Here is a 24,734-nt window from a genome sequence, read left to right on the forward strand (position 1 = left end):
CTTTTTTTTTACTGCGGACAGGACAGTTGTGTAGGAAGTAACCAGACTTTCTGCAATAGATACATAGATTCATGGATTGTCTTCTACTCCTTTCTGCATTGGAATCAACCCAGTAAGCATGGGTCTGGAGAATATGTCAGCACTGTTTTGGATTCAGTTGCTGGAGGATATTCAGGTAGTTGAAGAGAACATGATAAGAACATATTTTCCTTCTCTCTCTGAATCTTCTATCTAGGTCTATGACCCAAGAAATAATTTCTTATAAAGAATATGGAGGATCAAGACAAGCCAGTTCAACTTTCCAGGTCTCAGAAAGTCTTACTCAGAATTGATCCAAAAGGGCTGGCTCATTCCATGCTGTGTCAGCAGCCAAATTGAGGAAGTCTGTCACATAGTCTTCAACAGGTCTTTTTCCTTGACGTAAGGACCATGGGGCACTTTTAGCTGAAGAGGTTCTATGTGTGTCTTCATAGAGCGTATCCATTGCTCTAAGGGATTCTACAAGTTTATTCACAATAGGAGGTATGTAGTAAATTATGAGCCCATGCTTGTGGTTCACCAGAATGAAGGGATATAATTGTGCAGATTTTGGTAAAATCAGTTGCCTAGTTCTTAGGTTTGACTGAGAAGAGGACTTTGCAAGATATAATAAAAGCACAATACTGTCTTTGATCCCCCGAGAATCTCTCAGATAGGGGTAAAGCCGGTTCTGGGCTTTCAGGAGTCACAGCAATGGCTGCAGAAGAATTTCTAGCTTGTAGACCCTCAAAATGTTAAAGTAGATGGAGTTGATTTGCTTGCGTCTCCTGCATGTTCTAAATGAGCATGGCCAGTTGTGATAAGGCATTGATAGCTTCAGCTTTAGGGTAACTGGGAGCTGATATAACTAATATGATATGTTGTTATAGGGCTTAGAGAGATGTCATCATGATGTGCTGAGGTACCAGTTGATTGGGCACTGTCCTTTTGCGTGCACACTTACCCAATGATGGCTCCTTTAAATATTAGTGTGGTCTCCTTAGTGCGCTTCCAATAGCAGACACAGGGGAGAAAGAAGGGGTTTATCGTGGCTGGCATAGACTTTGGCTTTAACATTGTGTCTAGACATAGCATGCCTGAAGACAACTCTTCCGAAGACTCAATGGCTAGGTTTGCAAGTCATAGGACTCGCTGGCTAGGATTGCAGGTCACAGGATTCACAGGCTAGGATAGCGGGCATCAAGACTCACATGCTAGGATGGCAGGCCTCAGGACTCACAGGCTAGGACAACAGGCCTCCTGACTCACAGACTAGTATAGTGGGCCTCTGGATTCACAAGCTAGTATAGCAGCCCTCAGGCTAGGATAACAGGTCACAGGACTCACAAACTTTGAAAGCAGGCCTCAGGATTCACAGGCTAGGAATGCAGGTCACAAGACTCACAGGTTATCATTGCAGGTAACAAGGCTCACAGGCTAGTATAGCGGGCCTTAGGACGTACAGGCTAGGACAGGAGGCCTCAGGATTTACAGGCTATGATAGCAGGCCTCAGGATGATTCACATGCTAATGTAACATATCACAGGACTCACAGGATAACAGGGCACAGAACTCACAAGCTAGGATAGCAGGCCTCAGGACTCACAAGCTAGTAATGCAGGTCATAGGACTCACAGTTTAGGATTGCAGGTCACAAGGATCACAGGCTAGGATAGTGGGCCTCAGGACTCACAGGCTAGAATAGCGTACCTTAGGACTCACAGGCTTCCTCTATAGTCAGAAAAATCAATACAATCAAGTTAAGGTGTGCTCCTGCCAATAGGTGCTAAAGTGGAATGAATGGGCATACAAAAGAGGTATTTATATATGTGTCAATTTCTTTTTTTAGATATTGAATAAAATTGACAAAAACCTCTGAGTATATCTTTCAATCTCAAATATCAAAAGAAAATATAAATTGAACATAGAAGCCTTGTAACAAAATAGGTGTGTAAAAAATATGCATGCACGCATAAAAAATGAATAATATATATATATCAGACTGATATACTACAGGAAAGTTCTACTTTGTGAAAAGCATTACTGGGCTAAAAAGAAGCTGCACCCAGGTGGTAAATCACAATAGAACAGGCTAACAACTGTATTGAGCTGGTTGTTTGTTCCTGTGAGTGTGCTTCTCTCTGTATGTATTTAGTCTTCCTAAGGGAAAAAGGGGCAACCAGACATGAACTCCTTGCTCTGTATGCTTAGAGGAATATGGCTACACCTCACTCACGAGGCTTAATAAAGGCCGAAACGATCGTCTGGGGTAGCTGTGTACCTTGTTCAGAGAGGAATTGCCTGGTATTTCAGCGCTTAACTGACCGTAATAGGTGGGATCAGACTGATATACTACAGGAAAGTTCTAATCTGTAAAAAGCATTACTGGGCTAAATCATCATAGAACAGGCTAACAATGGTATTGAGCTGGTTGTTCGTTCCTGTGAGTGTGCTTCTCTCTGTATGTATATATATATATATATATATATATCTCCTTTGGTCTATGTATTACAAAAAATATATATAGATAAAATTAATAAGCCCATAAAAAAATTACTCACAGACGGGGGTGGAGCAAGCTCTGTAACCGAGTGGTTGCATATTACTACAGTTCCGTACATATTCTATGCTTATCCATCTAAATGACCATTCAGTTGAACTTATATTGCTCCTAATGTGGAATTCTTGGGGACTCGACCTAACCAGCTGTGTCTCCAGAAGATACTCGGAGTTGTGCCTTGTGCTAACGGGACGTCCTTTGCAGAAGCCATCGGGGAACGGCCATTTTCCTGCCCGTGTGACGCATCACAGCTCTCAAAGTCTAAGCTCCTGCATATACTACCTACCCGTATTACTAGAATAAGTCAGAAGAGCTGCTACTTTCTCCTTCTCTTCCTACATTACTAAGGAGTAGTTCACTTCATCCTTATTTGCCAACATGGAAGAGTTTTGCAACACTGTGAATGCAATGCTGCAGGACCTTAAGAGAAAGCTCTTTCTCTTAATTATGGAACATTTTCCCCCTCAACATTCCTTCAACAAGGACCGAGTGAGCCTGGGTACAGAATCAGCCTATACTGCTGGAGGTTGTGATAAAAATTGGCAAAGGGAATCACATACATCTATCTTGTTACTCCTGGATATAACTTCTGAGGCAGAGCAAGAGATCAGTACTGTGAGTAGGCCGAGAGGCTCCAAAACTGCCCTACAGATGCTCGCCTTATACACAAATCAACCACCCTACCTGATGTTTACCAGAGCTACAACGATGTCTGGGTGCAACTGACATGTGAACCTGATACCTTTGTTAATCTTACCTTGGTTAGTTCACTGAAACCCTCGACTCTCTCAGCTTTGGTTGCGATCACTCACCCTAATAAACCTGAGGACAGGTAAATCAACCAGGTTACAGCAAGACGAATGGCTGAGATTGCAATTCTCCCATCTCATAGATCTGGAATAGGTTGATCTCGGTGGTTATACCTATTAGACGCAAGGTCTTACTATAGTTTAATCTTTTGATTTTGTCTTCTTTGCATGGCTTCAATATGGATGACAGCTGTATCTGTAATGAGTATTATGAATACTGAGAAAGTTGGCCTGTATAACTGACTACCTTCCTTTTTATTATGGATATCCATGTTATATTGATAGTGGTGATCAGCCTCTATTAACACTGTACATTTACTTAATTGTGTCTAAATGTTGTTATGTAGGACCTTAAGTAAGGATAATGTTAATATTTTAGTTATTTTCATTAGACACTGCTCTTCTTAATCAATGGTGGTTCCTGCTTTGTATTGAAAGTAATCTAGCTTTGAGTTATATTGCCTTAGCTACTACCAATATATACTGAGACACAAGCCTTCCATAGATCAGGGGCCTACATATTTAGCTCTCTTAGGTTTGCAATTCCAAAGGCTTCACTACAACTAAAGTTATACTCCTATTAAATTGCAAGAGGGCAAGGGTTGTCATGTATGAAGTTTAAAGATCAATAGCAGTTTACCACTAGGAATGACCTATCTACTGTTATAATTGATCCACCTGCTACTTGGGTATAGGGCCCGTACCCGGGTGGTAAGGTCTAATTATATAGGATTGTAGATAAAAAAAAATCTTTTTTTCTATAATATTGGTATGGCTGCATTTTAGCTCTAAGTCAATACAGGTTTCACTATACTTTATTACTACATAGGCAATTCCATACATAAAGTTTCCTATACCATACTACCATATCTTCACATCCAACCTATTATATATTATATTGTGCGTTACACTACTGTTGGTGAGAACCCCATTAGGCTCCATACTAGCATATAGATGTTTCTTGGAAGATAGACACTAATGATATTGTATTGTATCCTATTTAATTGTTTTTATGTCACAAAGAAAAATAAATCTATACCACCAGCCCTGCCCCCCCCCTATAGTTTACTTGGTAAACATAGGAAAATGTATCCAGTGACCTATTTCCCTAAAATCTTGTTTTATATATCTCATTTAAGAAGCAACTGATTAGATTATGTCCCTCAGGTGATTAGATAACATATGGTGAATATACATAGCCGCTACCCCAACTGATTCTTAGTTTCAGATACTGAAGGTAAATATTGTTAAACTGTAGTTTCAGTTCTGTTCTAATATAATCTTGTACCATTGATTATATATTATAGTTAATATATTAAATAAAGCCTAAGTATGATATAGGATAATGACAGAACAATCCACAAGGTATTTACCACTTCTATTTAAGTACACTTATACAACACCTTACATCATTAAACTTACATTATAGAAAGCTTCCTTCATCTTATAACTCATCCCTTATCCTCCTAATTCTGATCATTGCATTTCTATATGCTCATATTTAGTATCCCCCTTGGTTGCCCGGTGCAGTCTGACTTATACTCTAAGTGGTACGTAGACCACTACTGATTATGATAGGGGTAACATTAATTGCACCTATTGTTCAGCTTCTTCTGGGGGATCTTCACCTATACTTATCTAAAAACATGAGGCATGTTCTATGATCTACTTGACCACATAAAGAACATTGCAATGTTAGACCACTTTATAGTTCACTATATCTCTGCTATGTCAATGTCAGTTGATATTTTACAATTGATGTTCTTAAATATTGTATGCTAACATAATATGTATAACAACAATCTTGTTCACGGATGTACATTGCTTTTCACTGCATAAGAGCCTACGTTTGTGGCATTTTCAATTTACTTATTTTTCACCTCAATAAAAATATAAATAAAAAAATAAAAAAATGACTCACAAAACACACAACCAAGTTCAGAACATAAATGGTATAAAAGTGTTAAAAGTATTTTTCCTCCAACTGAATGTATGAATTGCAGTTAATACCAATATCAATTGATAACACTCCTTTATTGTCCTTCAGAGTATTTCCTTATGTATAATAGAACACACAGGTGGCACACAATATAAAGCAACAGCGCCTTTATTGAGCAACGGTTCGGGGCTCCTGCCCCTTTATCAAGCTAACAAACATGTCAAGCTATTATAGGCACAGGCAGGGCCGTCTTTAATATTGATTGGACCCTGGGCAAAAATTTTCTTGGGCCCCCCACCCCATGCAATTTTGCTCTCCACCCCAACATCCCAAAAAACAACTAAATCAATTTTTTTTTATTATTATTAGCCCAGCGGTGGATCATCCACTGCTGGGCTAATCATTTAAAAAAAAAAAAAAATGCAATATGTGAAACTGGACCTAAGCAGTACTAATAAGTAAATAAATATATAAATTCCTCCACTGTGGATTCATTTAATATTCTTTTGAATGTGATTCTGGTGTGAGGTTAGCTGGTTAAAGAGATTTAGGGCAGCCAACAGGAGCAAAGCAAGGTAAAGGAGGAAGCACGGAGGTGCAGACAAATATAAGTTTACTGACTGGAACAGCAGAACTACTATGGGAAGCTGTAAAATCTGAGACAGAGAGAAAAAAAAACTATAAAAATAAACCTTACATTAATGTGTGAAGTATCAGCATGACGCTATACATCAGCCACACCAGCACATGTCGCTTCTTTGCTAGGAACAAGTTCCCTCTCACCCTGAACTAGACAATGCTGCATGGGGAGGGGCGTGTGTGCACTAACGTATTCTTCCCACTGACACCTTTCTACAAAGCACTATTCCCCTAACAAACTTCAGTTAGTTGATCTTAGGGCCACAGCAGAAAGAGCAGGGCTAAGGGGACCAGTAGACTGGATGCTGTCTGTCCAAGGCTGCATGGATACAGTGTGAGATGAGTCACACAGCCTCAAGACTGAAGAGAGCAGTGTATGCAGCTGCACAGATGCTCAAATCCTCATGTGCCTGCCGCTCCAGCTTTCTGCTGCATGCGCCTACAGTCAGCCCTACCCAGAAACGATCCCCACCACCAGAGCAGTTACCTGGTAACAGTGGTAACCCCAGTAGGACCTTTTCTGATGCAGTGGGAAATGGCTGGATGCCGAGTTAGGGCTTTGCATTCAGTGCTGCACAGTGCACATCTAAAACAGCACATGGCACTAGCTTGGCATGTCACATGACACCTGCACGGTCTGGCACAGTTTTTAAAAAAAATATAAGCAGAGTACTTTTGACTGTGACAGTATTAGGACTGAATGTGTGTGTTCCCCATGTCACATCAGCAGTCTGGTATGAACCATAAAAAAAAAATTTTTTTTTTTTTTTTTTTTTTTTTTAGGACTCTTGGGCCCCTCAACAGAGACTGGGCCCAGGGCAGCTGCCCCTTTTGCCCTGTGTTAAAGACGGTCCTGGGCACAGGTGACCAATCACAAAATAATGGGGAGGGGTCAAGCAGGAAATGAGATCACACATGACCTCATACACATAATCACTCATTATTAACCCCTACACTCCTAATGTGAAATGTTCACCAGATTAAAAACAAGTGCAGCAAATTGCTAACTCTACTACACAATTAAATGTATGACATATATTGTTAATTTTATACTTATTGGGCACATCAAATTAAATCAATATACCCAACCAAGATACACATCAAATAAAAGGTAGCAGGTGAAATTCCCTATTAAGCCCTTTGGGGTGCATAGTGTCTAGTTTCCAAATACATCTTGCCTCTCTATATAATAGATCCTTGGCCCTATCTACTCCTCTAGTACGTCTGGGGGCTTGGTCTATGACCATGTATCTAAGTTAGTTAATTTGGTGGCCTTTTTCTATAAAATGTGCTGGCACGGGGAGGTTAGCTGTTTTCTCATTTCTAATTGTGGATTTATGTTGGCATATGCGTTCTCTGACCTTTTGGGTCGTCTCGACTACATATAGTAGCCCACATGGGCACTTTAACGCATAGACTACATGCGTAGAATTGCATGTGTAGTATCCTTTAATCCAAAAGATTTCACCAGTATATGGATGAGAAATGCTATCTCCTTTGATGACATTGCTACACTGACCACATCCCAAACAAGGAAACATACAATTTTTAGGTTTGCCAAAGAATCTATTTCCCCCTCTGTTCACAGAGTCAGGTTTGGGCATTGCTCTGACCAATCTTTTACCTAAGGTATTACCCCTATGGTAAGCGGCTCTTGGGATGGTTTGGAACTCTTCTATATCTGGACAAGCTTCCTTCAATAAAGGCCAATATCTCTTGATAATGTTGTAAACTTTTTGACTCATGACATTATACGAAGTAACAAAGTTCATTATTTAAATTGCAGGTGTAGTATGTATCTTAGGGGGATCCTTGATGGATTTCTCTACTTCATCTAGTTTCTGACTATCATATCCCCTCTTAATAAATGTATTCTTCATTTCAACTGATCTGACCCATCTCATCTTGGGATCAGAGACTATCCTGTCCACCATTGGGATTTGGGGACACTGTCGAAAATTTTAGGAGGATGGTAACTTTTGCGGTGCAACAAAGTGTTGCGATCAGTAATTTTTACAAACAGATCTGTAATGAGTGTACCATTTTGCTTTAGGACCATGGTGTCTAGAAACTCCACCTTTTGGTAGTCCTGTTTACAACTGAATTTGAGAAAGGGGACAACACTCTCAATGTTATCTTTAAGCTGTAACAGCTTATCAGGGGGGCCCTGCCACACAATGAACAAGTCATCAATAGGGCCAAGGATCTATTATATAGAGGCAAGATGGATTTGGAAACTAGACACTATGCACCCCAAAGGGCTTAATAGGGAATTTGACCTGCTTCCTTTTATTTGATGTGTATCTTGGCTGGGTATATTGATTTAATTTGATGAAATTAACAATATATGTCATACATTTAATTGTGTAGTAGAATTAGCAATTTGCTGCACTTGTTTTTAATCTGGTGAACATTTCACATTAGGAGTGTAGGGGTTAATAATGAGTGTTGATGTGTATGAGGTCATGTGTGATCTCATTTCCTGCTTGACCACTCCCCATTATTTTGTGATTGGTCAGCTGTGACTATAATAGCTTGACATGTTCACTTGTTTGTTTGCTTGATAAAGGGGCAGGAGCCCCGAAACATTGCTCAATAAAGGCGCTGTTGCCTCATATTGTGTGCCACCTGTGTGTTCTATTTTGCTGTATTAACCAGGACCCTGGAAAGGGAGGTCCTCCAGGTGTGCACCTGAATTAACCTGATATTGGTTTAAAGGGACATTTTCCTAAGGTGTGTGCTGGTCCTGCTATTTTCCCACAAGTATTTCCTTGTATGTATATTAGGTAAAGCTCTAGCAATCTCCAAAGTAAGAAACTTTGTGTCTCTTGGGGCATTTGTTGTAACTCCAGTAGTAGTATTAGCTTTTATGCACTGGCAAAGTCATAACTTCTTTTTTTCATATAAACTTAGCCACTGGCGATGTTAGCTTGCATACATTATCAAGCAAGTAACATTAAATATCTCATACTCATTCATTCATGCAAGGATTCAGGGTACCTTGTTTACTCTGGGTTATAGCAGGAACGTTCTGGAACAGAACTCCCCCGTAGTTAGCTTCTTATCCTGTTGAGACGGATCTGAGTGTGCCATAATGCAATTGACGCTGTCCTGACCGTAAAGAAACACTGGTCAGGACAGCGTTGATCGCATACCGGCACAGACTAGGATTTTGAGTGACAGGAGTGTACAGCCAGGCCCTGCACCAATATCCGGCATCACCTAGGAGAGGGGACAAACAGTATGATTGCATATGAGAGAAGGGGTGATTTATCGTACAGTAGCAGACAGTTCCAAGTCATAAATTTATATGTAATGCTCAACAGAATCCCGCATGTAACGCTTAGACCATGTACATTTAGGTTGTTGAGGGTTCTGGTCAGCATACATGCAATATAGTATGCAGGTGATTGCTGAAGGTGACAGGTGAGGTTGCGATAAAGGCAAAAAGTTGAAGGCATGGGTGCAAGTAATGTGGGCAGGGTGGATAAAAATCAATAATTTTTAAATCAGATTTTTGCGAGAAAAGATCTATCTTAAGATAATTTTCTATTTAAGATACGTTGTAATCCAAGGGTTATTCATCCTGAAATAAGAATAGTTTTTAATTATTTAGCAGTACGCTATATATTCATGACTTTTGTCACAAGTTAAGTGTATGTCTAAAAAAGTGATTTCTTGCTGCTGTTAGGCGTAGTGTACCTTTAAGGAAGACTAGAAGATCATTTAGGCCTTAATTGCAGTAGTCTATATTAGCTCTGTGTTTGTAGCATGTGGTTGCTTGTGTATTGAGTTTCTAAACCCTGTTACTTTGGACATACTGGTCTGATTTTCTGCTTCCCCTGACTATGGCTTTGTACTAACCCCTTACTAGTGACTGACTTGGTATTCGACTTTGGCTTGTTTGTAGACACTGTATTTGTTAAATTAATTTGTGCTGCTTTTCCCTGTGAGGCCTTGACCAGGAATGTTCAACTAACTTTACCTTTACCCTGGACATCTCTGCTATCAGAAGATCTGCATTAAGTATTTATGCAAGCTGCATTCATCTGGATACCAAGACTAAACTTATACAAATGTATGTCTTTCTTTGAAATTAAAATTTATAAACTTACAGCTACTTTCTAGTACTGAGTTGTTGTTTGTTTTCTAGGAGCTCATTAAAGTACTAGAGAGAGTTCAGCTACTAAGTCTAGTCTCATTGCTCTCTTAACCCTGGGTCACTGAGGATTATATGCTTCACACATTAGGAAACGCGTCTGACCTGTTGTTTTCCTTGACTGGTGCTGCCAGCCTTTTCACTAAATATGCCTTGTAATGTGTGCTACTTAACATTACAATAAACTACTTCAAATCAAGTTCTGGTTGCCTACGTCTCTCTTTTGTGCTGGGTGCGCTGACTTTTGTGCTTCTGTTATTTTCGGAGCGGAGGTGGAACGCTCCTGTCCTCGCACCAGCTGAAGAGTAAGTACTACGTCATCACGACATTAGACGTTATCGGAGGAGGAATTTACTACGTGAAGGCCACTGCAGTTCTCTGGATATTATCGGCTGCCGTGTCTGAGCGCTCCCTGACCACTGTTTGGGCTCTCTTAACCCTGGCCTCTGTTGAAACACTGTGTTGTTAACAATCAGTGCATCAGTAAGGGCTTGTGGTGAGGTGTGTCTCTCAGCCACTGATTCCACTGTGTTACATTAGAACCAACAGCACTGCACTTGACACTGAGCAGATGCATGTTTGGACAGGAAAGCGGTTTGCTGTTTGTTACAGCTGTAATGTTAACTTTTTTGGTTAATTAATTATATTAATTAATTCACAGTGTCATGTTCTTCCAGGGGTTTCTGTAAGATTACTTTGGGACATTTTTCTTTCTAGAAAATGTTAGCACATATTCATGGTTTTTTATTTCCAAAACGAAATCTCCTTTATCGCTGTTACAGGATAAAGGAATTGTGTATATGATAGAATGCTCTTGCCATAAACAATACACAAGCAAAGCAACTAGAACACTATGAGAGCGCATTCGGGAACATCTTTGTAACATCAAAAAGGAGCTTTGGATACACATCTATAAAGGCACTTTAGAGAGATTCATAAACGTAATCTAAAAGATTTCTCCTTCTGGGGTATTTATTAGTTGAGAAAAAAACTGGAGAGGAGGAAATCTAGAAGAAAAACTCCTATACAAAGAAGCAGAATTAATATTTAGAATGTACACATTATTCCCTTAATTATTAAATGTACACTTTGGTATAATTCATATAATATAAGTGTTTATGGATAAAGATCTGTTAGATTGTATATAAGAATGAGATTTATTAGACCTTTTATGTATTTTATTGTACATCTTAGGTATTTGACTATTATTATTTAAGGTATATATTTTAGAGTTATAAATCTTAACATTACCACATATAATGCCACTTCAAAATTAGTAGGTAATAATATAAAGTACTAATACCACCTTAAAAGGTTAATGTAACCACCTGAAGCAATAGTGCTCATAAGAAATGACCAATAGGATGAAGGAGGGATATTTAAACTTGAAAAAAAGCCAAAATATATCTTGATAAAGGCCAGCATGGGTGAAACGCGTTGATAGTAATAAAAGGTGTTTAATAATGCAGGCTTAACATAAGACTGTGGTGCTTTTACTTAAAAATTGCTGATGTGGACTTTTGGAGACATTCAACTAAGTTAAATCACAATGTTCCCCTTGTGGCATCAGACCGAAGGGTGAATGAGCTAAGCTTAGTTTGAAACAATCTGTAAAATTCAGAAGTCTTTGTTAATGCCGGAATAGTTTACAGAGAAACGGTGATTTGATTGGCCCCAGCAGCCATGACATAACCTGCTATGGGGAACCATGAAACGGAGGAGGAATAACATAATTGGTAACGTCTTTGACCGAAGGATGGGGCGTGTTCCGATAGAGGCTGCTATAATACAGCGGTGGCTATACACAAACACGAGTGCAAACGGACAGGCTTGGGTGTCTTAATAAACTTTAAGTACCACACACAATAGCGGCTTGAATTTGAACATAAAGGATGAGCCTGAGGTACCCATGTTTTAATATATTTTTTTAGACATAGTACTTTATTTTTAAAGGTGGTTAGCGGACTTTTAATGGAGATGTGCCTAACTTTTAACAGTATATGTGGATATGTGGGTAAAGCTGGATGTAAGCTCATACATCAGGCATTACCTGTGTAAATCTAGGATTAAACAAACGCTTCTGGATAAAGCCCATGTACACTATTTTTTTGCCTCTTCCTGAGGGGGGGGGGGGGGCGTTGAAGGGGGGCACCTTGACAATCCTCTGGCATCCACCCCAAGTGAACCTTAGGGAGGGAATGAGGTTTACAGGGGGGGTTTCATCCCCCTTGAACCCCCCAGGCGGAGTCAAAAAGATAGTGAAGATGGGGAATTACAGTGCATCATATATATGTTTGATGCAGTGATTTGCAAGAACTATTGTCTTCAAAGGATGAAGCTGGTGCACTGTAATTTCCCCATCTTAACTATTTATTTTGCTCATTCCCCAAGGTTTACTTGGGATGAATGCCAGAGGATCGGTGGGGGGTCGATATACAGTATAAATTATATACTATATATTATATATTTTCATGTGACAACACTGAAGAAATGATACGTTGCTACAATGTAAAGTAGTGAGTGTACAGCCTGTAGAATAGTGTAAATTTGCTGTCCCCTCAAAATAATGCCACACACAGCCATTAATGTCAAACCGTTGGCAACAAAAGTGAGTACTCCCCTAAGTGAAAATGTCCAAATTGGTCCCAAAGTGTCAATATTTTGTGTGGTCACCATTATTTTGCAGCACTGCCTTAACCCTCTTGGGCATGGAGTTCACCAGAGCTTCACAGGTTGCCACTGGAGTCCTCTTCCACTCCTCCATGACGACATCATGGAGCTGGTGGATGTTAGAGACCTTGCGCTCCCCCACAGATGCTCAATAGGGTTTAGGTCTATAGACATGCTTGGCCAGACCATCACCTTTACCCTCAGCTTCTTTAGCAATGCAGTGGTCATCATGGAGGTGTTTTTGGGGTCGTTATCATGTTGGAATACTGCTCTGCGGCCCAGTCTACAAAGGGAGGGGATTATGCTCTGCTTCAGTATGTCACAGTACATGTTGGCATTCATGGTTCCCTCAATGAACTGTAGCTCCCCAGTGCGGGCAGCACTCATGCAGGCCCAGACCATGACACCCCCACCACCATGCTTGACTGTAGGCAAGACACACTTGTATTTGTACTCCTCACCTGGTTGCCGCCACACACGCTTGACACCAACTGAACCAAATAAGTTTATCTTGGTCTCATCGGACCACAGGACATTGTTCCAGTAATCCATGTCCTTAGTCTGCTTGTCTTCAGCAAACTGTCTGCAGGCTTTCTTGTGCATCCTCTTTAGAAGAGGCTTTCTTCTGGGACGACAGCCATGCAGATTTGATGCAGTGTGCGGCGTATGGACTGAACACTGACAGGCTGACCCCCCACCCCTTCAACCTCTGCAGCAATGCTGGCAGCATTCATATCTTTTTTTCCCCAAAGACAACCTCTGGATATGATGCTGAGCATGTGCACTCAACTTCTTTGGTTGACCATGGCGAGGCCTGTTCTGAGTGGAACCTGTCCTGTGAAACCGCTGTATGGTCTTGCCCACTGTGCTGCAGCTCAGTTTCAGGGTCTTGGCAATCTTCTTATAGCCTAGACCATCTATGTAGAGCAATTCTTTTTTTCAGATCCTCAGAGAGTTCTTTACCATGAGATGCGATGTTGAACTTCCAGTGACCAGTATGAGGGTATGAGAGCGATAACACCAAATTTAACACACGTGCTTCCCATTCACACCTGAGACCTTGTAACACTAACGTGTCACATGACACCCGGGAGGGAAAATGGCTAATTTGTCCTAATTTGGACATTTCCACTTATATGTGTACTCACTTTTGTTGCCAACGGTTTAGATATTAATGGCTGTGTGTTGAGTTATTTTGAGGGTACAGCAAATTTACACTGTTATACAGGCTGTACACTCACTAATTTACATTGTAGCAAAGTGTCATTTCTTAAGTGTTGTCACATGAAAAGATATAATAAAATATTTACAAAAATGTGAGGGGTGTACTCACTTTTGTGGGATAATGTATAATGTATTGATTTTATTGGGATTTTATAAATATTACATACATATACTTAATTTTATTATATTATATTCTGATGCCCCCTCATTTGAGCGCTACTCTTTATAGATGGGTTAGTGCCAATTTTTTTTTGTCAAAATTTGTTCAGTATGTTGTGGTCGGAAGATTTGGAATCACCAAAGCAGTTGCTGTCAATGCATTGCATTTGTGTTATTCACACTATCTGGTCGTATCTGATTTAAACTTTTTCCATTGCGTAAATTGTGTTATCGTTCGGATTGAGATCACTTAGAACTTTAAAAACACAGAGTGGGAGTTGAAAATAAACACTAATTACCTGGATCGGAAGGATTGGAATTGACCCCTATATTTGAAAATCCTTTTAGAACATGAGACCCTACAAATATTACAAAATAAATACATTGAGGTCTTGAATATACTATTTGTATTAGCGTACAATTGGAAGAAATGTTGTTTAAAGTAATGTATGAGGATAAAAGGATGGGGAAAATGAAAAATGTCTAATAAGAAAACAGAAAAAGGATTGTATTCAGTTTTGATAAAGGATAAAATATGCAAACATTTTAAATGCCATTAAAGGGATATGAAACCCCCCAAAAATATTTTGTGATTCAGACAGAGCATACAATTTTTAGAAAGTTTCCAATTTACTTCTATTATAAAATTTGCTGATTTTTAAAGATATTCTTTGTTGAAGAGGTACCTAAATCAGTGTGTAGAGGACTAAATGGCAGGAAACAGCCTGCCATCTAGTTCTCTTGCAAATTGATACCATTCTTGCAAAACTGGACAAGCTCCTAAGCCAACGTTGATGCTTTTCAACACACGATAACAAGACAATGAAGAAAAATTAATAATGGAAGTAAATTAGAAAGTTGTTTAAAATTGCATGCTCTATCTGAATCGTTAAAGAAAAAAATGTTGGTTTTCATATCCCTATAATTCTGCAGAAGAAAACTTTGTGACTCTAGGAATGAATATCCAAGCAACATATAGTGTAAAGTGTGATGACGAAACTAAATGGTTTACAATAATTAAAAACAAACAAACAAGAGTAGTGGACACTTTTACAGATTTCTTTACCATCCTTTACTAAGAAGCCAAGAATTTACCAAACAACCATTATTGTCCCCAAAAAAGAAAAAACGCTAGTGGTAAAGTGGACACTTGTAACACTTTGCCATAAACGTATAAAGTTTGCAGCAATTACATAAACATGCCGGAGGCCATCTAGAGATTAAAAGGCCTCGGTCTCTGATAAAATAGAAGTTACTTTTTTCTTTGGATAGTTAATTTGAAGTATTTTATGGCATATCGCAATTTACAAAATGTTTGGGGCAACAAGCATTAGCCTTATTTCCATCCCCCACTCATAAGGTCATGTTACTGGCAGCTGAGGAGACCAATCACCTGTCAGGCACACTTTGCAGCTGACAGGCTAAAGCTAAGTAGGAACAGTACATTAGTAAACCGATTAGTGTCCACAGTGTCAGCGCATGACACAAGTGGGCATGTAAGGTGCAGTACTCAAAGCATTGCACGCCACTAAGCCACCATTCAGAGGTGAAGCTGAGAGCAGCCACTCACACGTCACTTTACTGACAGAACGCCTTGGCCATTCAGCTGCCAGGTTTGCGAGACTAGAGGCGGTGACATCAGCTGCTTGTTGAGTAAACGCAACTTAGCAGTGAGAGCGCGTGACGACAGGCTGACTGATGGCAATTCGGACTAATTAGCTTTTAGATTCCTTGTCTTCTGACCAATAGCTGAACGAGTTCCTTCTACAGAGGGCGTTCTAGATACACAGCAAGTTAGACTATCAGAAGTTAATGGCTAGGGAACGGGTTGGTCTAAATTCTATACTTCAGATGTGTTTTCTAGGATTTTCTGAAGTGGACGCACTAAAGAAATAAAGTTAAGTCTCGCGCACTTCACCCATTAACGATTATTTAACAAAACGGAGCTATGCAGAATGCTGTAACCGGGACGGAAATGCTGACGGACGGGTTTGAGGATGAGATTGACTCGGTGACTCCGCGCTCCCCACTTGGAGTTGGGGTTGAGTCTGGAGTCGGCCTCTCTGGCAATAAGGTTCGTCTGTTCGGGGAATCGACTGCTGGAAACGATCGCCTTGATTTTCGATTGGCAGCTGCTGCTGTTCTGTCCTCCGGAACTGGCTCTGGCAGCGACGAGGACGAAGTGTCTGAAGTAAGTAATTGCAGACTCCGCTGTGTGGAAACTCAGACGGAAGTATTGCCGGGGTCACCTGGCTCAATGTAAGTCACACGCATGTACCGGTGTTGTTGCTGTCAGATCCTTTAGGGACAGCGGCAATACTGTGACACTCGTGGGCCCTCGCACTCCTACCGACAGCCCAGCCTATTTTAGAAACTCTCATCCCAAGCACACATGGTGAAGTACAGTAGATCAGGTTTTGCGCAGTACACACCCCAGGAGTGACTCTGGCTGTAGGACGCATTGAAATAATGGCATGACATCTAAATATTGCTTCTGGAAAGGAACCGTAATAATATCGTTTCATCATGCTGTGACGTACATACGTTGACAGCCACATCTTGTCAACTGAGTTTTTGTGTGTGTTTATACAATTGTGCATGACTAGCATATCTGTGTATAAATGCACACACACAGGTATGCACTGCTCTCAGACTGGAGTGGGTGCATATCCCATCTCTTGCGCTGGACTATTAGAATAAATCTGGTGTATGTCCCCTGATATGGGTATCTACCCAAGAGGAAACTGGGTACAAAATCCGCTAGAAAGTAAAATTAAGATAAACAGTGTTAGTGATGTGTACAAATCCCTGGAGAGCAAGGGGGGAAAGTCTTCTAAGATTAAAACTGGAGCTCAAAACTTTTCGGAATGTGTAAATTATTTAAATAATCCAAAAAGTTCATAGAAGAAACAATTTAGAGAGGCCTTGTCTTTAGTGTTGCCAAGAAATTAAAAATAATTAAATGTGTGTGTGTGTGTATGTGTATATGTATATATATATATATATATATATATATATATATATATATATATATATATATATATATAATTAGTGTTAACTAGTCAGGGGTTAAGTTGCTAGCCCATAGAGACAAAGTTACTAGCAAACTCATTGATAAAGATCGGAAGTAAACTTTTTAAAATTTTTTTTACTTATACTCTGCAATATCTTTCTCGTGGACTTGTGGAAATTTCAAGATATATATATTTTAAAGACTATCACTATAGTTTACTAGTCGTGCCTAAAAGTTACTGCTTGCTCAGAGGGAAAAAGTTACCAGTCAACTCAATGTTAAAGGGACATGAAACCCCAAATTTTTCTTTCATGATTTAGATATAGCATACAATTGAAAACATTTTTCTAATTCACTTCTATTATCAATTTTGCTTTATTCTCTTGGTATCCTTTCTTGAAGGAGCAGCAATACACTACTGGGAACTTTCTGAACATATCGGTAAGCCAATCACAAGAGGCATATATGTGCAGGCACCAATCAGCAGCTAGCTCCCTGCTCCTGAGCCCATCTAGATATGCTTTTAAACAAAGGATGACAAGAGAATGAAGCAAATTAGATAAAATAAGTAAATTGAAAAGTTGTTTAAAAATGTAGGCTCTATCTAAATCATGGAAGAAAAATGTTGGGTTTCATGTCCCTTTTTAATATAAAATATATATTCATGATTCAGATATAGCATGCAATTTCAAGCAACTTTCCAATATACTTCCATTATCTAACAGAATTAAGCAAATTTGCTAAAAAGTCAATTTAGAAAGTTGGTTACAATTCTCTTCTCTCTGAGTCATGAAAGACACCCCCCCCCCACAAAAAAATATAATAAATATAACATTTTACACTAAGGGCCATAAATGTAAGACAAAGGAAATAGTCTTGACCATTTTATTATTGAATTGTTGTGCTTACTTACTGCAAAGGGGTTAAACATAGGTAAAGCCATCTCAAGAGCAGCAATTCACTTGCGGCAATGACGAGAGACAAATGTGGTAGCCACCATTCACCAGCTAGCTTCCGTTAGTGCATGCGACTTTTGAACTTATCTAAGTATGCATTCTTTCAAAGGGTACCAAGAGAACAAAATCAATGTCATAAGTAATTTGAAAAGTATCTGTCATGCAAGTTTAATTTGATCATTCGCTGTCTCGTGAATCCAACACTTGGGGAATTTTGCTTTCCGGGCTGAAGTTTAGTAACTCTCCCTCAATTTGATGACCCTTTAATGATGCATATGCATGTGTAGCATGTAAGTAATCTCTAAATATACTTTTCAAACCCCTATAAGCGCCTCTCTTCTTATCCCCTCATTTTATAAAACTTTACAACTTTTTTTATACATGATCTACAGTGGACTATTTGTTTAAAATAAACCTGTAAATTCTATAACTTTTCAGGGAAATCACTCAGACTATAACATTAAAGGGAGAGTAAACATCTTAAGATTTGTATATAAAATATTTAGTTATGAATAATTAACTTTGCAGTATACAGTACATTCATTATTCATTTTGCCCCCTTTCATGTAATTTAGCTCTGAAAATGGAAGATTTTCTAATACTCAGAACTTGAAATACAAGCTGCTGATTTTCAGGGCTAACCATGCTGCATATATTTCCCTAATTGGCCCAAAAGGGCCATTATAGGGATAAAATGACATGCTCTTAAGTTGTTAGAGCATGTCCTTTTATCACTAGCAAGGCTTCAAATCTATGTGCTTAACCCATGCAAAGGGGTTAAAAACATAGCTCATGTAGTGCTCAGGACCCATAATGTACTGTTTGGTCCTGAGTGGAAATGGTCACTGATATAATCAGCAGCGCTAATCATGCAGCTGGGTTGTGCAACTTGCGCTCCGGTCCCAAGTATCTCTTTAACTATGTATTTAACCTTTAAGTGGGGTTTAAACCCATAGCTTTCAATGATAAATGACATGCTCTATTGAATTAGAGCATGCCATTTTATTACTATAATGGCCCTTTAACTATTAACAACTGCAAAACAGTGCAATACTAAGACGGTAGCTAGCCTTGTCAGCAGATTAACTCCTCCAAATTAGACAAACGGTGGGTGGAGTTTGGATATTGAAAAACAATTGCAGTAACATTGTTAATTAGTTTTAAAAAGGTAAGGAATCTGCTGATGTTTTATTATACCAAGTCAACAGAAGTCTCCTGCAAGGTGTTTACTGCTTCTTTAATTACAAACTACGAAGAAAGTTTGAAGGACCTCCAAAAAGATTGTTAAATCAGGAGGTGGGAATGCATTGCAAAAATGCCCAAGGTGGCATTCAACCTCTGGGCTACCAACATACTGCTTTGCTTCATTGGTTGCAATAGTGCTGCTTAATTATTTCTTCTTTTGAATCCATTCTGTATAGCAATAACTAAGCTTTAGCTGTTTTAAAAAAGTAAATTGATTTATCTTTTAAATCGATTATTAATATTGTCTCTTTAAATTGTAAAAAGAGCTGCCTTGGGCACTCAGTTGATTTCCTTTTCACTTTAGGATTTATTTACAGAAATGAATGCAAAGCAAAATCACAAAATTATATGCAGGGTCTTTTAGTTTAAAAAAAATAAATAATAAAAAAAGTGTTTTGAAGAGACCACCAGCTCTAGCTGTTTAGCTTTTGCATGAATGTCACGTTCCCTGGTGTCCCTCGGGCGCAGCATAGCTGCAGCAATTCATTCTGAGCATTGGGACCACATCCAGTTATGGGGCTGGTACAGCAAGCAGTCAGTGTGGATGTATCTTCTTCTGTATAGCAGCAGGAGGAGCTCTCTGGATGGCCCCTTGTGGATTGAAGAAGAGACATCCTTGCTGTCATGCCTGTGCTCATTCACATACCGGTGTGGTATTGCACTGCCAGTACAGGAAGGTGATTTGGGGACTCGGTATCTTTTATAAACTAGCAGCTGCTACGCAAGTGATGTAATCTGGGGTGCCAGCAGTGCATTGATTAAAGGAAGAAGTGCATCTTTGAGTGATATATATGTCTTAAGAGCTTGAGTAAATGTTTGTGCACTAAAGAATGGGTTCTTTAGACACTGCTGTAAAGGAACATAAACTTGGAAGCAGTCACTTCTAAGACGTGTATGTATGTGTGTATATATGTGTGTGTGTGTGTATATATATATATATATATATATATATATATATATATATATATATATATATATATATATATATATATATATATATATATATATATGTGTAAGGGGAAAAAAAAAGAGCACAATTCTGTCGTCGTATGAATCCCTGGTAGGACCTCACCTTGAGTATGGATTGCTGTTCTGGCGACCAGTGCTGTGATTTTTCATAATTAGGAAAAGTTCAGAGAAGGGCCACAAAACTAATGAGGGAAATGGAGGATTTAAACTAAGGAAAGGTTAGCCAAATTGGGTCTTGTTTACTGTAGAAAAAAAAGGCCCTTGAGAGGTGATATGATTACTTTATACAAATATATTCATGGCCCATATTGGTAGAAGCGCTGTTTATTCCAAGGCAAGTGTTTGACTAGGTCACATTTTAAGGCTATAGAAAAGAAGATTAAGTGTACTGTGAAGGTTTTTCTTTCATGATCCATATAGGGCTCGATTTATCATTCAAGGGCGGACAGGGGTGTACATATTCGCTTTCCAATTTTCATCTTTTATCTAATTTGCTTTATTCTTCTGGTATCCTTTGTTGAAGAAACCATGATGCACATGAGTGAGCCATTAATATGGGTATCCACCAATCACCAGCTCCAGAGCCTACCTAGGTATCCTTTTCAACAGAGTTGTTTACAATTGCATAATCTATCTGAATCCTGAAAAGGGGGGGGGGGGAGTTTATTATCCCTTTCATGTGTTTACAATGACTTGTTATACCAGCCACAGAGTATAAAATGTATGGGTAATAGCTCTGTTAGGTTTATTTTTTAATACAAAATAGCTGTTTTTGCACTATGAAACCACAAAAGGGGGGAAGGGTATTGAGTGGGGGCAGCCACACTACGGAAAATTGGGTGTTTAAATTTTTATTTTTTTTTTATTTTTAGAAAAGAAAGGGCAAATTTGTTAGTAAACTGGGTACTGGCAGACAGCTGCCAGTACCTATGATTGCGGCCAATAGGTTGAGGGGGGAGGCTTAGAGAGATGTTTGGGAGGAGGATCAGGAAGGTTTCGGGGTAATGGGGGATCCTACACTTCTAATTACCAAAAAGCAATGCCAAAGCCATATGTCTGCTATTTATGAACAAAGATGATCCCAGAGAAGCATTTACAACCATTTGTGCCATAATTGCCCAAGCTGTTTGTAAATAATTTCAGTGAGAAACCTAAAGTTTGTGAAAAGTGAATTATTTTTATTTGTTTGCATTTGGCGGTGAAATGGTGGCATGAAATATTTCAAAATGAGCGTAGATCAATACTTTAGGTTGTCTTCTAAAAAAAATTATATACATGTAAAGGGTTATTCAGGGATTCCTGACATATATTAATGTTACAATATAACTATTGCTTATTTTTGAAAAAAAAAAATTATTTGAAAATAGCAAAGTGCTACTTATTGCCTTATAGCTTGCAAAGAAGATGTAAACATTGGGTATTTCTAAACTCAGTAGAAAATTTAGAAACTATTTAGCATGGGTGTTTTTTGGTGGTTGTAAATGTGTAACAGATTTTGGGGGTCAAAGTTAGAAAGGTGTTTTTTTTTTTTTTTAAAAAAAAAGTAAATTGTATTATATGATGAAAATAATGGTATCTTTAGAAAGTCCATTTAATGGCGAGAAAAACTGTATATAATATGTGGGTACAGTAAATGAGTAAGAGGAAAATTACTGCTAAACACAAACACTGCAAAAATGTAAAAATGGCCCTGGTTCTTAACGGTAAGAACATTGAAAAATGGTCTGGTTACTAAGGGATTAAAGTGATATGAAACCCAAATTTTTTTCTTCCTTGATTCAGATAGAGCATGGAATTTTAAGCAACATTCTAATTTACTCCTATTAGCATTTTTTTTGTGTTCTTGGTATCTTTATTTAGTCACCAATCAGCAAGCACTAACTATATGCCGAACCAAAAATGGGCTGGCTCCTAAGCTTACATTCCCACTTTTTCAAATAAAGATACCAAGAAAACTAAGAACAATTGATAATAGGCGTAAATTAGAAAGTTGCTTATTGCATGCTATATCTTAATCATGAAAGAGGGAAAAAAATGTGGGTTTAATATCCCTTTTTAAATGCTTCCTTTTCTTATCTCTGTCCCAATATTTAGAACAATTGAAAATAAACATTTTAAAGCTTTCTCTTCCACCTCTCACTGTGTGTAATTTTATTCTGCTCGCTGTGTTTACATAGTTTCTCAATAGCCTATACCTATGTATAGGTAGGGATACTACAGGCTAAATCGGCTATTTGAAATGCCAATATAAAGGCTAAGGAGCTATCTGTAAACATTTTAATACACTTCAGCAGGTAAAATGGACCATTGGGAACAATTAAAGGAGAGAGAGTTTTTGGGTAAACCTGTTTATTTAATGGGAGCCATCATGTTTGTTCTAGTTTTCTATTTATCTTTTTTTGTGTGCCAATAAAACTGTGTGGAATCATTTTTAGATTCTCCTATGTACCCATTACTTTATAGAAACTCAGGGGAGTTTAAAAAACCAAAACATTTTTAAAGTTAAATTACAGGAAAATTGAATAAAATAATGAAAGTATATTTCAGTTTTTTAACTACACATAATTAACCATTTTAGATTACAATTTCATATTGTTTAAAATTAGGTCCTTGCACCCTGTTTGCATCATAGTTTCAAGACACCCATGGGCGCCCCCCACCAGGCACACTTAAAAGTTTGGGGAGCCTGGATCCTTTCTAGGCATTCTAGCTGTGAAATACAACCCCACGTTTTATGTTTATAATGTGTGCGTATATACATATTTGTCTATGAATATATTATAATATACATACATATACAATTCTTGCGTGTTTATGTGATATTTTTATTTTATTTTTTAACCATACCATTTTTCTCAGTACTGCATGCTATTCATCCTACGGTCTATCATAAACATTTTAAGAATCCTGTGATTCTTATGGTAGACTATATTCACAGGTTCTATGGTTTAGTTAATGCGGTTTCATAGGCACTGCTCTCTTTTTTTTTTTTTTGGGCTCCATTTATCAAAGGCTCGGCGGATGAGGTTCGCAGTCGCGCCTGCCCAGCATCATGACAAGCGGGCAGCAATACGCTGCCTGAAGTTAACATGGCACAATTTGCTGATTGTGCAATGCCGCATCCTGCTGGCGCACGGCCGACTGCACGCAAGTGGTGTCTTTGAATCATCTTGATCTGATTGAAATGTTTGCAATCCGCCACCTAAAGTGTCGTGGATAGGTTAAAGCAGGGGTCGACAAATCTGTTAAAAATTTAGGAGCCAGTAAGAATATTAAGGAGCCAGACATACGTATACCTACTTTTAGGAGCCATACACTGGTATTTGAATGTAGATTTATGGAGAATAACCCAAAAAGTTAGGGGCCAAGGGGTTATATTCTAGGAGAAAGTGGATCCTTGGTTCCTGGGTTAAAGGGACAGTCTACTCCAGAATTTGTATTGTTTAAAAAGATAGATAATCCCCTTGTTTTGCACAGCCAACAGTTTATATTAATACACTTTTTTACCTCTTTGATTACCTTGTGTCTAAGCCTCTGCAGACTGCCCCCTTATCTCTTTTGACATACTTGCATTTGAGCTAATCAGTGCTGACTCCTAGTTAACTCCACAGGCGTGAGCATAATGTTATCTATATGGCACACTATAACTAATGCCCTCTAGCTGTGAAAAACGGTCAAATGCATTCAGATAAGAGGCGGCCTAGGTTTTGCTTTCAACTAAGAATACCAAGAGAACTAAGAGTTTGATGACAAAAGTAAATTGGAAAGTTGTTTAAAATTATATGCCCTATCTGAATCATGAAAGTTTATTTCTGAGCGAGACTGTCCCTTTTAAGTAGAGTTTCAGGCTCCCTCTGAGCGAGACTGAAACGCTGGTGCTCTGAAGGAGCTATCCCTGCACCACTCTACCATAAAGAGAGGCTATGTCACTTACGTGGCTGCCACTGCTAATTTTCTAGAGCTATTTTAGTGTTTATGCCATTTTACTCTTTTATAATTATGGTTTCAACATGTATTAATATCCTGTTTGTGTCAAATATTTTAGAATTACATGTATGGGAAAAATGTATGTCATTTAAAAAATAAATAAATATATATTTATAACAATAACAGGATTTTTTTTAAAGCCTATTGAATACACATAAAAATGCAAATATAAAATGCTGTGCAATGTAAGAGCCTATTGCTATTGCACAATTGATTCCATATAACTATTTGTGAACCCTATTGATATCCCTCTGCATCATATGGATTTATTGAACTATGGAAAGATATCAACATTACGACTGGCTTTAGTGTGTAGGAGCACATAGTTGACCTTTTAATATCAGATAAACCACTTTGCTTTTTATATACACTGTGTTTATCAATTGT

The 24,734-nt window shown here is 38.5% G+C and overlaps 1 protein-coding gene across 1 annotated transcript in view; it reads left to right on the forward strand.

The window, feature by feature from the left end:
* Positions 1-15,933: 15,933 nt before the first annotated feature.
* ANKHD1 (ankyrin repeat and KH domain containing 1) overlaps positions 15,934-24,734 on the forward strand; it is a gene marked incomplete in the record, with an annotated part of 1,187,903 nt that continues 1,179,102 nt past the window's right edge. The window contains 1 exon segment of the mRNA XM_053717232.1: positions 15,934-16,368. Coding sequence (XP_053573207.1) covers positions 16,126-16,368 — 243 coding nt within the window.

The sequence above is a fragment of the Bombina bombina genome, chromosome 6 (assembly GCF_027579735.1).
Source record: "Bombina bombina isolate aBomBom1 chromosome 6, aBomBom1.pri, whole genome shotgun sequence".
Lineage (NCBI taxonomy): Eukaryota > Metazoa > Chordata > Amphibia > Anura > Bombinatoridae > Bombina > Bombina bombina.